Here is a 12,445-nt window from a genome sequence, read left to right as displayed (position 1 = left end):
CGGGACAGTGTCTATTCCCTGGTTCCCTGTTTACTTCTTCTGGATTGGCTAAGCCCCTCTTAAAGAATATGCTTTGTTCTGGGAAATGCTTTGAATCCATTGAGCAACACACGGCTACTGTTAAAAAAAAAAAAAAAAAAAAAAGAGCTGAGTAATGTTGGCGCTTTCTCAAGCTGGAGTTTTCTCATGTGGCTGATGCAAACCTGGAGAATTTGCATCATCATGCAGCCTAGTAAGTTGGTGTGACAGGCGGTAGCTTAAATACGGAGCCTTCCACGAGGAAGCTGAGCTGGTGTGTAATGATAGGGCAGCAGCGGCGGCTGCAGCTAACTGACTGCCCCTGGAGCCGGTGCCACACAGGTGCTCCGAGGAGCAAGAGGAGTAATTATAGAGCCAGCGAAGGCTGAAACACACCTCTGAGTTTTCACCTGTGGACACAATAGTGTAGAGAGCCAGTCGGTGATAGCAAAGGGGAAGTCAAGACCGAACAGTGATCAGTCACCTTTAGAGAAACAAATTGAAAGAGTTTTTTTGTTTTGTTTTTCCCCTCTGTTTTCTTTTTCGTCCCCCTCCTCTGGTGTGACACTGCCATGGTCAGAAAGCCAGTTGTGGCCACCATCTCCAAAGGAGGTTACCTGCAGGGCAATATGAGCGGGAGGCTGCCCTCCATGGGGGACCAAGAGCCACCTGGGCAGGAGAAGGTAGTTCTGAAAAAGAAGATAACTTTGCTGAGGGGGGTCTCCATCATCATCGGCACCGTCATCGGATCAGGCATCTTCATCTCCCCCAAGGGCATACTCCAGAACACGGGCAGCGTGGGCATGTCCCTGGTTTTCTGGGCTGCCTGTGGAGTACTGTCACTTTTTGGTGAGTGTGCCTCTTCTCTGGGGTGTGTATGTGTGTGTGTGTGTAGCTGTGTGGCTCTCTGGGACAGCGAAGGGTTATTTCTGAGGCGTAAATGAATGGGCTACTACTACAGGAAATATTTGGAATTTTTGTTGTTGTTGTTCAGGTATGTGCACTACCCAAACAAACTGTCCACTGTTGGCACAAGAGTGAACCCTCTCGGATTCCTTCCTGCAGGCTATACTCTGCTTTCCTGCCCGAGACAGACTCTGGCGGTGTTTTTTTTTCTGGTTTGCTGAGAGCAAAAAAACCTAACTTTGATGACCCAGAGAAACCAAGCCTTCCTACTGTGCAGAGGGCTCCGGTTTGTAAGGCTAGCTTAGAGTGTAGTTCTGGCAGCTGGCTCGCTGGAAGAAACACCTGTGAGCTGTGAGGTGCAGCCGGCGTGGCCTATTTACCCGCGGAACTGAATGTTCAGAACAGTGTCACGGGCCTTTTACTTGCTAAACAAATGGGTGGCATTCTTTGCCTTTTTAAATATTTTTAATTCATGGGCTTGTCGGTTTCTAATACTATGCTTTCAAAAGTCCTTGGGAAGACATGTGTTTGGTGTGACTCCTCCGTCTCCGTAAATGGTGCAAAGTCTTCAACTCCCCCCCCCCCCATGTTTTTCTTACTGCCTTTAAGGAAATTTCTCATAATTTCTCAGTATTCGTTTGCAAGCTTCACTTGGGTGTCAGTCTTCCCTCCTTGCCTGGATCTGTTTTCTTCATCTGTATTTTACTAGGTCTCTGGGGAAAGATACTTTCTCTGCTCATTCAATGAAGTTCATCTGACCAGAACTGGTATTACTGTGCTTATTATTTTTTCTCTTTAAAATTTACGTTTCTGATGGGACTGAGGTTTAATAATATTGCAGAGGAAATAATTGCTTCTTGATCAGGAGGGCAAGCCAACATAAAATTCCCCCAAGTTCATTGTAAAGGTCACAAGAACCTGGGAATGGTCAATTAATTTACAATTTGACTTACATTATGGGGTAAGACTTTGGTTCCAATGTAGCCTACACTTGAAAGTTACTTTGTTAACCTGGAACCAAGTTCTTCTGGGACCAAGTGCAAACTCTTGTTCCATTTCTTCTTTCACTTCAGGTCTTACGATACTTTAAATACTGATTGGGGGAAAGTTTCCTACCTAGAGAACTCCAAGATCTGTTTTTAGGAAGGGGGCATTTCAAATAATCTTGAAAGCAGTCTGGCTATAGAAAGATCTATAAAGAGATTAAGAACTTGGGAACATCATTCATGTGAATAGATTATGCTTTATGAAATGTTTGGTGACAGCTGTCCCTTTTCTTCATTCTTTGGAGTAATACAGTTATTAAAAACTCGAACAGAATCCTTATCATTATTAATATTCAAGTGGTTTTGACATATGCAGGTTCAGATAAGCAAGAAGAAACTCAATTGTTGATTTTGAATGACTGTGTACCTTCAGGCTTCAAGCCTCTTACAGTACTTGATATATTTAGAATAAATCAATACCTAATCAGAAAAACTACAACCAGTTCCTTGAACTTTGCATACTTATACACAGGCAGCTCCCACTGTGTGATTTGATTTTCACACACAATCAATGCTTATTCAGATGCTGTAAAATAAAATGCTTGGAATGTTGAGCTAGTTAAAGGCACACTGACTTGTATGGTGATAATGTGCTTATAAATAAGTCCGCCATCTTTGTTGGAAGCTCAAGAAACTACAGAGCTAAGGGGCTGTGATGTAGCCTGGAGTGGGCATTTGACTGCCAGCTTCAGAGATGTTACTGCTACTTAAATTACTGGCAGCTTTTTGTCACAGAGTCTTCACAAATAAGAAGCAAAGCAAGATATAAAGGAGAAAATTCTTTTATTAAAACTCTAGAACTTAAGGGTGTAGATATTTTCAATTCAAGAATGTGGACCTAGATGGTCCCCAACTTAAGATGGTTCAGTATATGATATATTTATTTTTAAATTTCCAGTGGTAGATGGTAGTAATTGGTTATTCAATAAATTACTTGAGCTGCCTTAAACCGTTATAAAAGGAACTTTTATAGGATAATGTTGTCTAGCTCCAGACAACTATGTAGGACAGTGCCTAGGCTATGTGTGGTACATACAGTTCCCACTGGCTGGTTTTTAGAATGTAGCATGTTTTGGCAAAGTCACCCCTCCGGAAGGGGAACAGCATCTGTGTTTGGTTTACAACTTTTTTGAGCACCGAGGTCATCACGTGGACTTTTATAGCCCGCTTTGAACTTCTTTTCATCTGGGCACATAGCTATGGAGCTTGAGACCTTTAAATGGAAATTCCATTCCCCCAGAACTCAATTTAAACCTAGGGCAGAGCATACAGAGGTCTGGCCATTGATTCCCTGACAGTAAGTTCCAAGGTCTTTAAGAGACTTTCCAATAACAAGGTTATATCGGTTGCTTTTCTGGACAATCTACCAACGTGGTGACCATTATTTCCAAAAGATGTTTGCTAATTGTCTTTAGGTCTAAGCTAATGAAGTACTTAAGTAGCTGTCTGTGACGCCATCCATCGCTTTCGCATCTGGAGCATTGGAAAGCAATACAACTGCTTGGATTGTTCTTTTGGATGGAGTCTGGTCTCAGAAGATGAATCTGGGGTGTGGTCTTAGTGCCTTTTATCATTTGTTCACTCTTAAAAAGTATTCCCCAGGTGACCCTGACAAAAATCATGCTCAGGTTTCTCTAATTTTTCAAATCATAGTTATTTTGAGCATTCTCTAGGAGACACTACTGATGAGCAATTACTTTCCACATGTGGAGCCTCTTTAGGTACTTGGGCAGAAACCTTTGAGCGCTAAGCGATGTAGACACAGGTGTTTGATTGGTTGATTGATTAATCGACTTTTGAATGAAATCAAGATTTATTTTTCATGTCCTTCCTAACTATGAAGCAGTTGGTAAGTAACACAATATCACGTGGTATATTAGCTGTGTCAGTCAATCCTATCTGTGGGTCACTTTCCCACCTTTACATCCAGAATGCTTTTATGAGATGAAACTTCCCTTCAAAGGGTAAGAAACTTAGGGTCTGGGGAATTTAAATATAACTTTCCCAATCATATATGAGTGCTATTTTTAAACACTCACATCTTAATTTGTAATTGATTTTCATTACATACGTGACTGTAGATTATGGAATTTCTTTTTTAAAACAGTCATTCTTTTAACTGCCTGGGTGTACCTTTCAAAAACATCCATCCAGAATAACCATTTCTAGGAACAGAACAACTGAGTCAAGATTCGTTTTGCTGACAAAGCATATTGCATCCATTAGCTGAACTCTCATACAGCACGTGGTCTCTTCTTCCCACAGATCAGATCATCTATATTTTGATTTGCCACAGAGACATTATTTATTAAAATTTATTAAAATACCATAGTGAATCCAGTTTGAGTGAATACCTTGTCTTAGCATCAGGTGATGGTGTTACTCACATAATAGGTCAGTATCATTGACATCTGCCTTCACTTTTCTCTCTACCCTCTGGTTTCTGACCACACATTCTGAATCATCTTTGTAGGTACCATTTCGAACACAATTCCTTTCCCTACATTTTTTTTTTTTTCAGTTCATTTTCTTGGCTTTTGTGTGTATGGGTGTTTTGCTTCTGCACGTGCCTGGTGCTCGAGGAGGCCAGAGGAGGGCCTTGGATCCCCTGGAACTGGAGCCACAGATGGTTGTGAGTCCCCATGTGGATGCTGCGAATTGAGTTTGGGTCTCTGGATGAGAGGCCCATGCTCTTAACTGCAGAGCCATCTTTCCAGTCTTTGGCTTTTCCGTTTTATTAGTATGAGGCAGGTCTCAAGTGTGAGGAAGTTGAAAGAGGAACTTGGTGGGTCTCAGTTAGGAGATGACGACTGTTCCCATGAAGAAGGTCATTCTAGACACAGAGCATGCAACCCAGACAGTGCTGTGTGTGTATTCTATCACAAGACTCCTCGGTGCTATGTCAATTTTGTGTCTCTTTATAACCACCTTTCACAGGAGCCCTGTCCTATGCAGAACTGGGTACAAGCATAAAGAAATCTGGTGGTCATTACACATACATTCTGGAGGTCTTTGGTCCTTTGCTGGCTTTTGTTCGAGTCTGGGTGGAACTGCTTGTAATACGGTAAGGAGATGGAAACAATTAAGGGAAAATACACCTAATCATTTCATCACTTTCCTGGATCATCTTGACTACTTTAACTAATTACAAATGTGTGTCATGTGACTTTGTTGAAGAAATACAGACCCTAAGGCATAAAAAAGTTTTCTTTAAACTCCAACTTTTTTTTTTTCATAGATATATGTTTTTCTAGAAAAGACATTTATCTGAGATGACAGAAATCTTAAAAAAAAATTCACTTTGATAAATTACACCTTGGGCTGACCAGACACTATATAATGCACTAAGAATTACAGGTTTTTTTTTTTGTTGTTGTTGTTGTTGTTTTTTTATTGTTGATTATGTCATCAGGATATTTAACTTTACTTTTATGACTAAGAAATGTCTGTGCCAAACAACTTAGTGTATTATCAAGTCCTATGCTTTACAAACAGTGAAAAAGAATCAAGTTAACACAGCATGAATGATTCATTTCCTCACATTAAACAAACTGGCGATCTGCAGTTGCAAAAACTGTTTGATTGTACCGCTGTAAGGCTCTGTCCCCCTTCCTGCCTCTCTTGGCACAGAATAGCGCCAAGTCACTCTGAATAGCAAATTCCCCCCCCCCCCCCAGCGTTGTGAGGAGCCTGTGATGTCACTTGTGCAACTTGTGTCACAGGTGTTTTGTGCTTTAAGGGATGTGACTTGCACTTTGTGATCACATAGTTCATTAGAAATCATTAGGGAACCATGCTCTCCTGGAAACAGAAGGCATAGACTATTCAATCTCACAGAAGTGACAAACCAGCCAGAGCTCTAAGTGTCTGCTAACAGGAACGATTGTTACATTGTTAGCGTGTTAATAGCGAACTTCAGAGTAGTGCAGGCTTCAGTGGTAACAATTGTTCTTTGTTACTTAGAAATTGCTAGTGTTAAATGATGATAAAACGAGTATTTTTTTTTTCTTTTTTCTTTCCTAAGAGTTCTCTATCAGGGATGTACTTTTGTATGTCTCTCTGTCACCTCGTATATACTCTTCAAAGTTTATTTGTGAGTGTGTGTGTGTGTGTGTATATATATATATATATATATATATGACACATACATATTTAATTTCTGGTTTATACCTAGCTTGTTATATTTCTTTCATCTCTTAATGTCTTAATGCTTCTGAAAAACAAAAATGGCCTCTACAACTAACTTGACATTGAATTCATCACGTTGTACTGTAATACGTTTTGCTATCTCCTAGTATTTACCTATCAGAATTATAAGCATTTCAAGTATGTGGACAGGTCTTACACCTTTTATGACTTTCATACTATTTACATCAGTGCCCTGTGCATCCTAGATATTGATTTTTTTTCTTAACAAGTGTCAGGAAACCCAAGATTATATTATTTTGAGTGTAACATACACAGCATCGAAATAAGAACACTTCTGTAGAATGCTGGCCTGTCAGGGTGTTGAGCTTCCCTGCCTTATGTCCTTCAACTACACTCCATCTTCATCCATGCGTTTGTGGTGTAACTTAATCTAATTGTTCACTGTTGCTATGACGGCGTGATCGTTCCATTTGCACTGGACAGATATGGTACCCATTCATTAATTTCTTTCCACAAATTGCTGTCGAATGGCAGGCAGCAAGATAAAGAGATCGAAATTGGAATGAGCCACAATTCATGCTCCTAAACAGCCGATAGTCAGATGCTCCTCAATTTTGAAAGAACTGTTCTGTGGTGTGTGTGTGGGTGCACATGCGCACATGTGTGCATGAGCACCTGCATGTGCACAGCCAAGTTACCTAAATAAATGCTAGAAGCTTTTTAATACATTTATATTCCCTAGGATAGTCTTTCAAACACATGAAATAGCAAATTATATGAAGGACATGATTCCCTAGGACTTAAATTCATTTCTTCTCATGACATCTAAATAGTAACATCTGTGATATCTAAATGCCCCCGTTAAAATTATACTTTCAAATTAAGTTGGTATTGTCAGAATTAACCTGCAAAACTAATCCAAGCAAAGTCACTTAACACAGCATGATGGGGACTTTAAGGTTGAGGTCACATAGTCACACGATGTTCAGTACCTACTGAGTTTCTACTGTAACAGACGTGCTCACCATTGCACTGGGTCAGACACAGTGTTGTTTCCACAGACTTCCAAGTCAAGCGGAAGGATGGGGTTTCAATGTGGGGATCACCTTAACTAGAATAAGACCCTACTGTGATAAGCAGTATAGAGGGGACAAGTTTGGTGCTGTGTAAAATGATGCTTGGACAAGGGGAAGGTCAGAGTCACATCTCTGGACCAAGACTAAAACCAGATACTAAGTACAAAAAGTAGCTATCTGAAACGGCTCTAGGCAGACGTGATTCCGTTGTTCCTGGGAAGCTTACGTGTGCAAGGCCTGACCATGGTCAGGGCATGTTTTAAAGATACTGAAATGATGCTATCAGATTTAGGTTTAGAAATCAAAGACTTTTATAAGTGATAGAGAATAGCAAAACATCCCCTTGGAAGGCAGGAGTCCCTGGGAGAGAAGAAAGTTACAATACTTGTGGTTTTGACTGGAGGTAGGAGATCAAGGTTGGAGACAGGTAGCACGGGTTGGTCTCTGGTGATCCAGGGATCAGGACTAGGTGTTAACCACAAGAAGAAAGAGGAGCTGAAAGGGACTCTTGCTTGAGATGTTAAGCAATTTTGTGGATTTCCTTGTGTGTGGCAAGAATATGCCCTCATAATTAAGATGAAATGGAATATTCCTTTTTTCCCTTTGAAGAACTCCGGTAGCATTACTTATTATTGTCTGGATTGCTGTCTTCTCGGGCCGATCTTTGTCTTCTTATTCTGTGGTCCTCTCTAAATAAATGTCCTTAAGAAATTAAGATGACTCACTTGACTTTGAGATTTCTTTTTACTAGAAAAATTAAGGATCAGTGTTAAACATTTAGGCATATGTTGGCATAAACACTTATAACTACTAATTTTCAACAAAGGTTTTTTTTTTTAAAAAACTAGTGTAGACAATATTGCATTTGGAGTGTATAGCAACTTAATGAAATATGAAGCTCTAAACATGATAGACTTTCATGTTAAATATGTTCCACATGTTAAATACTAAGATCTGAAGATCAGCAAAACTGTTATTTATTGTTTCCTGCAGTTAACCTAAATATACTCTCTCCCAGCCCCGGAGCTACTGCTGTGATTTCCCTGGCATTTGGACGCTACATCCTGGAACCATTTTTTATTCAATGTGAAATTCCTGAACTTGCAATCAAGCTCGTAACAGCTGTGGGGATCAGTGAGTATTGCAGCTGTGTCCGAAAAGAAGAAAGCAATGGTCAAAGAGATTGGAGGCAAATTTTCTTTAGAGTTTTTGCATGGTATCCCCCAAATTATGGGTTTTTGTGTTTGGTTTTCTTTTGTGCTTACAGTTTCCAATCTGTGTTGGAAAATACAGACAGGATCACAAGGTTTGAGGTAGGGTAGCTGATCTCTTAAAGTAGATAAACCAAAACCACTTCCTTGGTAAAATATTAAATGGATTGTGTATCAGAAGATACTGTTCAGGATGAAGAACTATTCTGAGGAATTGTTTGTGTGCTGGGAATTACCTTACCCCAGTGACACATTGAATTATTACTCATGAGTGGTGCTCGGGTTAAGTTTACATGCTGGGTGTATGTGCTGTGTTTGTGTAGTTTACAGTGATATTAGCTGCCACCCCTAGGGTTACCATTTTCTCTACCTATTTCCGGCTACAATAAGACCTTTTTTTTTTTTTTTCCCCTGAAGATTTGATATCAATAGCCTTTCTCAACTAGAAGATTTCTCTATGGGCTACAAATTAAAAAGTTGTTCACTTTTTAAAATTATTATTACTGGGCATAGATTTTTTTAGAACTTAAAAAACAAAGTAAATGAGAAGAAGAACATGTACAATGTTACATAGTGACAGGGAGTTACATCTGATGGTCATTTCCTATAGCATTGTGGAATCTCATGGAACAGGATAATAATTGCTGATTGCATTATTGTCTGAATCCATCTGATCATGACTAACTACATTTAACAGCCTCAGAAGTGCTACACAGGTATAACTGGATTACATCCTCAGGAAGACCGCTCAGAGAGTCGCTTCACAGTGACTTACGAAACACGAGGGTTGATTCACTTTTGACAACAGATGGCCCCTGAACTTGCACACAGTAGTCTGTAACAAGTCTGTTACGTAGTGATGCTACGTAAAAGCACCTCTGGTGTGATAGACATGGGTGTCTGAACTAAATAGCCGAATCCTAAAGACACAGTTATTCTGTGATATCTCTAGGACAAAGGAAATGACTCAACATAAACTTTTTGGAGTTCTGGACGGTTAAAATTCCACAGACCTAGGAACACCTAAGGACAAATGACCTTGCTTCCTCTACACCTCAGTATTCTTCTGAGATGATTATGCCAGTGCTGTGGGATCTGTGAGGATTCAGTCTGATATAGAGTATTTGTGATGATGACCGCAACTTATTAAGAATGCAGGGCTAGTGATGAATATTTATATTTCTGTGGAGAAATGTCACCAGAACTCCCCTGAGGGCAGGGACCTCCACAAGGCTACATCTCCAGTCCCTCCACAGTGCTTAGCTTGCCTATTTGTGCTTAGTGGCTATCTGTTACTGAGTGACTTTACATGAAGAAGTCTAAGGAGTTTTCCTATTACTGAAGTAGAAGTACTTGTAGTTTGTGACCCGTTAAACTGAAGTTTTAGGTGACGAAAATTTCCCTTCAGGAAGAAGGGAGATTAGTGGTCAAAAGTTACAGTCGGCTAGACAAGATGTTGGAACTGGCGCCTTGAGCTTGTGCATGTTGAATCATCCCGCACAATGGTTATAGTTCCCGGGAGACCTACAACCTGGCATTGGAATAAAGTGTCCTAGTTTCTTGGTTATGTGATTTGAGGCTGTTAAACTTATTTATGCTTCTGTTTTATTGATTTATAAAATGCCTATGAAATATCAACGTATCTTGTATGACTTTAGAGATATAAAATTGTATCAGGGTTTTGAGATTTTTGGAGAGTCCCATCAAGGACATGAGAAGCTCTTGATGCCTCTGACAGTGGACTAAAGGGTTGGACTATCAGCCATTTTTACATCTGCCGTATTCTCTTTCCCTGAATGAGGCCATGTCACACATGCTGTTTTATGAAGACTGAGAAGAGAAAAGGAGTATTTTAAAGAACCCCATAGACAAACAATGCATGTTACTAACTAAAGGGCATAATAACAAAAGATCTTGAAGCAAACCCTGATATGAAAATATTTACCAAGCCACAATTTTTACCTGCTTTGATCAAGACATTATATGAATAATGAAGATATTTTTGTCTTTTTGTCTTTGAATGACTCTTTTTTTTTTTTAAAGATTTATTTATTATTATATCTAAGTACACTGTAGCTGTCTTCAGATGCACCAGAAGAGGGCATCAGATCTCATTACGGATTGTTGTGAGCCACCATGTGGTTGCTGGGATTTGAACTCAGGACCTTTGGAAGAGAAGTCAGTGCTCTTAACCACTGAGCCATCTCTCCAGCTCCTGAACGACTCTCTTATTAACCCCATTTTTTTTAGCCTTTTAAAATGAGACATTAGTATTTTATGAAATTCAAAATGTTAAACCCCTCCCCCTAATAAACCTTTAAAGCAATTGCAAGAAAGGTTCGCTAAAGTGTGCTTGGGCTCACACATTGGCAGTTTGGTGGAGGCATGGGTGGAGAAGAGCCCAGAGGCTTTATAGAATCTTTGTGTCTCTTTCTATTTTTGTCACAAACTAATACATATTAGTTTGTAAATTCTGATACGAGCTACAGATCCTGATCAGGGAACAAGTCCCTAAACTCAGAAGGACTGAAAGGGAAACAGGGTTATTCTCATGTCTCAGTGGGAACTAATTTAGGGCAATGGATTAATTGGAGAAGTCAAATGGCCTTTAAGAGGAATTTAACTTAATGGAAAAACGGGGGGGGGGNGGAAAAAGAGAAATTTACCTGGGGGCAAAACTCTCACATACTTTATTCTTCAAAGTGAATATAGGTGGCGGTCTGCCTGTTACAGGAAAAGGTGGTGGAGATTTAGAAAGTAAGAGTTTAATTGCATAAATTACTTCCCTGAGTTCCTTGAGGAAAATGAGGAATTTAAGTCTCTAATTTAGTATAGAAAAAGGTCAAACTTCAGAAGAGTTTCAAATTTTGTAAAATATTAACCAACCATTTGAAGATAATAGCAGAGTGGGGGTAAGGATTTATCTAAATGCTAATTTACCCACATTTTTCAAAGAACCCCTCCTCTGGTCAATGATAAGCATGAGACACTTGTGTTCATCCAAAATTCTGTCCATTTTAGTAAAAATATTAGGTATGTCAAAGTGTAACTGGAAAATCTTGTACATTGACTTTGGCTTATGTCCCTAAACCCAATTCTGACATGATCAATAATAACTTTTATGGAAGATAACATGCTTCATGGCTATTCTAGTTTGAAGGAATGGAGACATACATTCAGCATTTCAAATGTGGAGTCTATTGTTCTGTTCTCTAAAGCGGAACCCTAAAGAAGCATATTCTCAAGTGGAATACTGTAAAAATACTTTCTTCTTGTATTGTGATCTCTACCCATGTCATTCTTCACCACATCTCTCTGATTCTTGTACCCTTCGCTGGTTAACTTTACAGCAATGCAGTCATATTGCACAGCATTAACCTTTGTGGTAGTAATCGAGAGGAACAAAGAAAATGGCATTTATATATCATTGGAAAAAAATAGCTAGGGGCTGAAGAGATGGATCAGGAGGTAAAGTGTCTGCTAAGCAAGCATGAAGACCTACCCTCAGCCTGTAAATCCCAGGACTACAGGGTTAGAGACTGGAAGACCTTCACGACCAGGGCAGTGAGCTCTGGGTTCATTGAAAGAGCCTCTCTCCAAAATAACGTGGAGAACAACTGAGAAAGGTGGTCAACATCTGTCTCTGGCCTCTTAATGTGTGTACCCACATGCACACCTGCACGCACTGTGCAAACACATGAAAACACATACACACACAGAGAAAGACAAACTCAAATCAACTCAGCCAATTCTACAAATACAGTACTGTTGTTTCTGTTTTCCTGGAGCCTTCAAATTATATTGAAAATATATGATTAGTCAGTGTTGGCAATCCCATCATAGTGTGCATGTGTGTGTATCTCTCTAAATCTGAAGCTTAGGTGTCTTGACCCCTTTCCTTCATTAGTTAAATTTCAACACAATGAAGCTGAATCTTTGATAGATATGCACAGTGAGATACACAGGTACCGAGGAATGGCAGCCGTATCCTTCAGGAGGATTGTCCATAAGATGTGGAATTCAGTGCTCTGAGGTCCTA

At 39.8% G+C, this 12,445-nt stretch overlaps 1 protein-coding gene across 1 annotated transcript in view; it reads left to right on the top strand.

Moving 5' to 3' along the window:
• Positions 1–259: 259 nt before the first annotated feature.
• Positions 260–12,445, top strand: part of Slc7a11 (solute carrier family 7 member 11) — a 71,619-nt gene continuing 59,433 nt past the window's right edge. Inside the window, exons 1-3 of the mRNA XM_021196489.2 lie at positions 260–867; positions 4,908–5,034; positions 8,214–8,329. Of these exons, the coding sequence (XP_021052148.1) occupies positions 591–867; positions 4,908–5,034; positions 8,214–8,329 (520 nt within the window). The 5' untranslated portion in view covers positions 260–590. The remainder of the gene's footprint in view (positions 868–4,907; positions 5,035–8,213; positions 8,330–12,445) is intronic.

The sequence above is a fragment of the Mus pahari genome, chromosome 4 (genome assembly GCF_900095145.1).
Source record: "Mus pahari chromosome 4, PAHARI_EIJ_v1.1, whole genome shotgun sequence".
Lineage (NCBI taxonomy): Eukaryota > Metazoa > Chordata > Mammalia > Rodentia > Muridae > Mus > Mus pahari.
Note: the sequence above shows the minus strand (reverse complement) of the source record. Positions and strands in the feature narration are given on the sequence as shown.